We start from the raw sequence: 1,514 nt of genomic DNA on the forward strand, positions 1-1,514 counted from the left end.
ATTATAATTATAATTTATTAACATTTAGCTTTTATGATTTTTCTCTAATTCTTTGTTTTTTTTTCCAAATCAGACAGTCTTTTAAAAAAAATTAAATGTGGCATATACTTTTTATCATAACTTTGGATCTACTTGGCCTAACAACACGATTTAAAAACTGGTTTAAAGTTCGAAGTCTCTGCTTTTCACTCGAGAGTCAGAGAGGGTGGATCTTTACAGGTAGAGCTTTTTTTCTTCCTAAACTTTATTTAGGTCAGCCAGCATTGACAATGCTCTGCGGGTGACATAATCGGCTCTGCGACACCGCAAGGGACATTTAAATCACACGACACAACGAATTGATAATAAAATTTGTTGCCAATGCTTTTAATAATCGATTTTTATTGATTTTATCAATTCATTGTTGCTGCCCTAGTTTGGACAAATACTGAATCCAGATTAGGAAATATTTGAACACTGTCACTTGTTCAAATTTTATTCACGAAGTTACTGATGAGTTGCAATTCAGAATACTACAGTAAATACAACTGTTGGTGTAAACTAAACCTACTAATTTGTTGTTATTGATAAAATATTATGAGTTAAAGCTTCCCCTGTACATTTTTTTACTGTCTTCAGGRTTGGGTGGGAACCGTTGGTGCGGGACCCCATGGTCGAACTCTGTGTGCCACCTTCCAGCACACAGAAACGTTTGCCTTTCAGGATGAGGTGGGTGCCTTGCTGCTCCACGTCTGTCAGGTCACAGCCAAGGGTGTGCTCTGTTTCCTGCCGTCCTATAAGGTGAGTGTGTCACCAGCACCTGCCGTAGACTCAGGTGAACACAGGCACATCTTACAATTAGTAAAAAGGATTTTTCATTGAGTTTGGAAATGTTGCATCTTTTACACTGGGAATCGCATTGAATAGATCTGTTTTGTGATACCTTCCTGTTGAAGTTCTCCTAAAAGTAACTGAAAAGTCTTTAATTAAATGTAAGCTACTGGATTAAATAAAAAAAGACAAATAATATATATATATATAGTACACTTTTTTCGTATTGTAGGGCTCAATTTTCTCCCCCAATCTTTAGTTTTGTCAACATTTTGTATTTTATGACAGGGGTTCTTAACATTTTTGACTTCGGGGCCCAATTTGTTGAACATAAAGTGACACGAGGCCAGTCACACATATACAGTATGTGATGAGAAGTTCTGTGTTTATTGACCAAAGTTATAAAGATTTAATTATGTAGTATTTACAACATGACAGTTATTAAAAGTATATTGATTAGGATGAACAGAAATACTGGTTTTTGATTGTATATTACATAATGCACCAGATTATTACATGAACACGTTTTGTAACAATTGCCGCAAAATGTAATAACATTTATTCCATAATGTGTTGACGACTTTTATCACATTTTGTGTCACTTATTACATAATGTGGTTTTAGTGAGTTTATTACATTTTGAAGCTTGATTTAATTACATTATTACATAATGCATTGTTATTACAAAATGAGATTTTACAAGG

At 34.1% G+C, this 1,514-nt stretch overlaps 1 protein-coding gene across 1 annotated transcript in view; it reads left to right on the forward strand.

Moving 5' to 3' along the window:
- The window catches only part of brip1 (BRCA1 interacting helicase 1), a gene marked incomplete at its 5' end in the record, with an annotated part of 33,827 nt that overhangs the window by 13,230 nt on the left and 19,083 nt on the right, over window positions 1-1,514 (forward strand). The window contains 1 exon segment of the mRNA XM_014033311.1: window positions 619-780. Coding sequence (XP_013888765.1) covers window positions 619-780 — 162 coding nt within the window.

This window comes from Austrofundulus limnaeus, unplaced genomic scaffold (genome assembly GCF_001266775.1).
Source record: "Austrofundulus limnaeus strain Quisiro unplaced genomic scaffold, Austrofundulus_limnaeus-1.0 Scaffold1692, whole genome shotgun sequence".
Taxonomy (NCBI): Eukaryota; Metazoa; Chordata; class Actinopteri; order Cyprinodontiformes; family Rivulidae; genus Austrofundulus; species Austrofundulus limnaeus.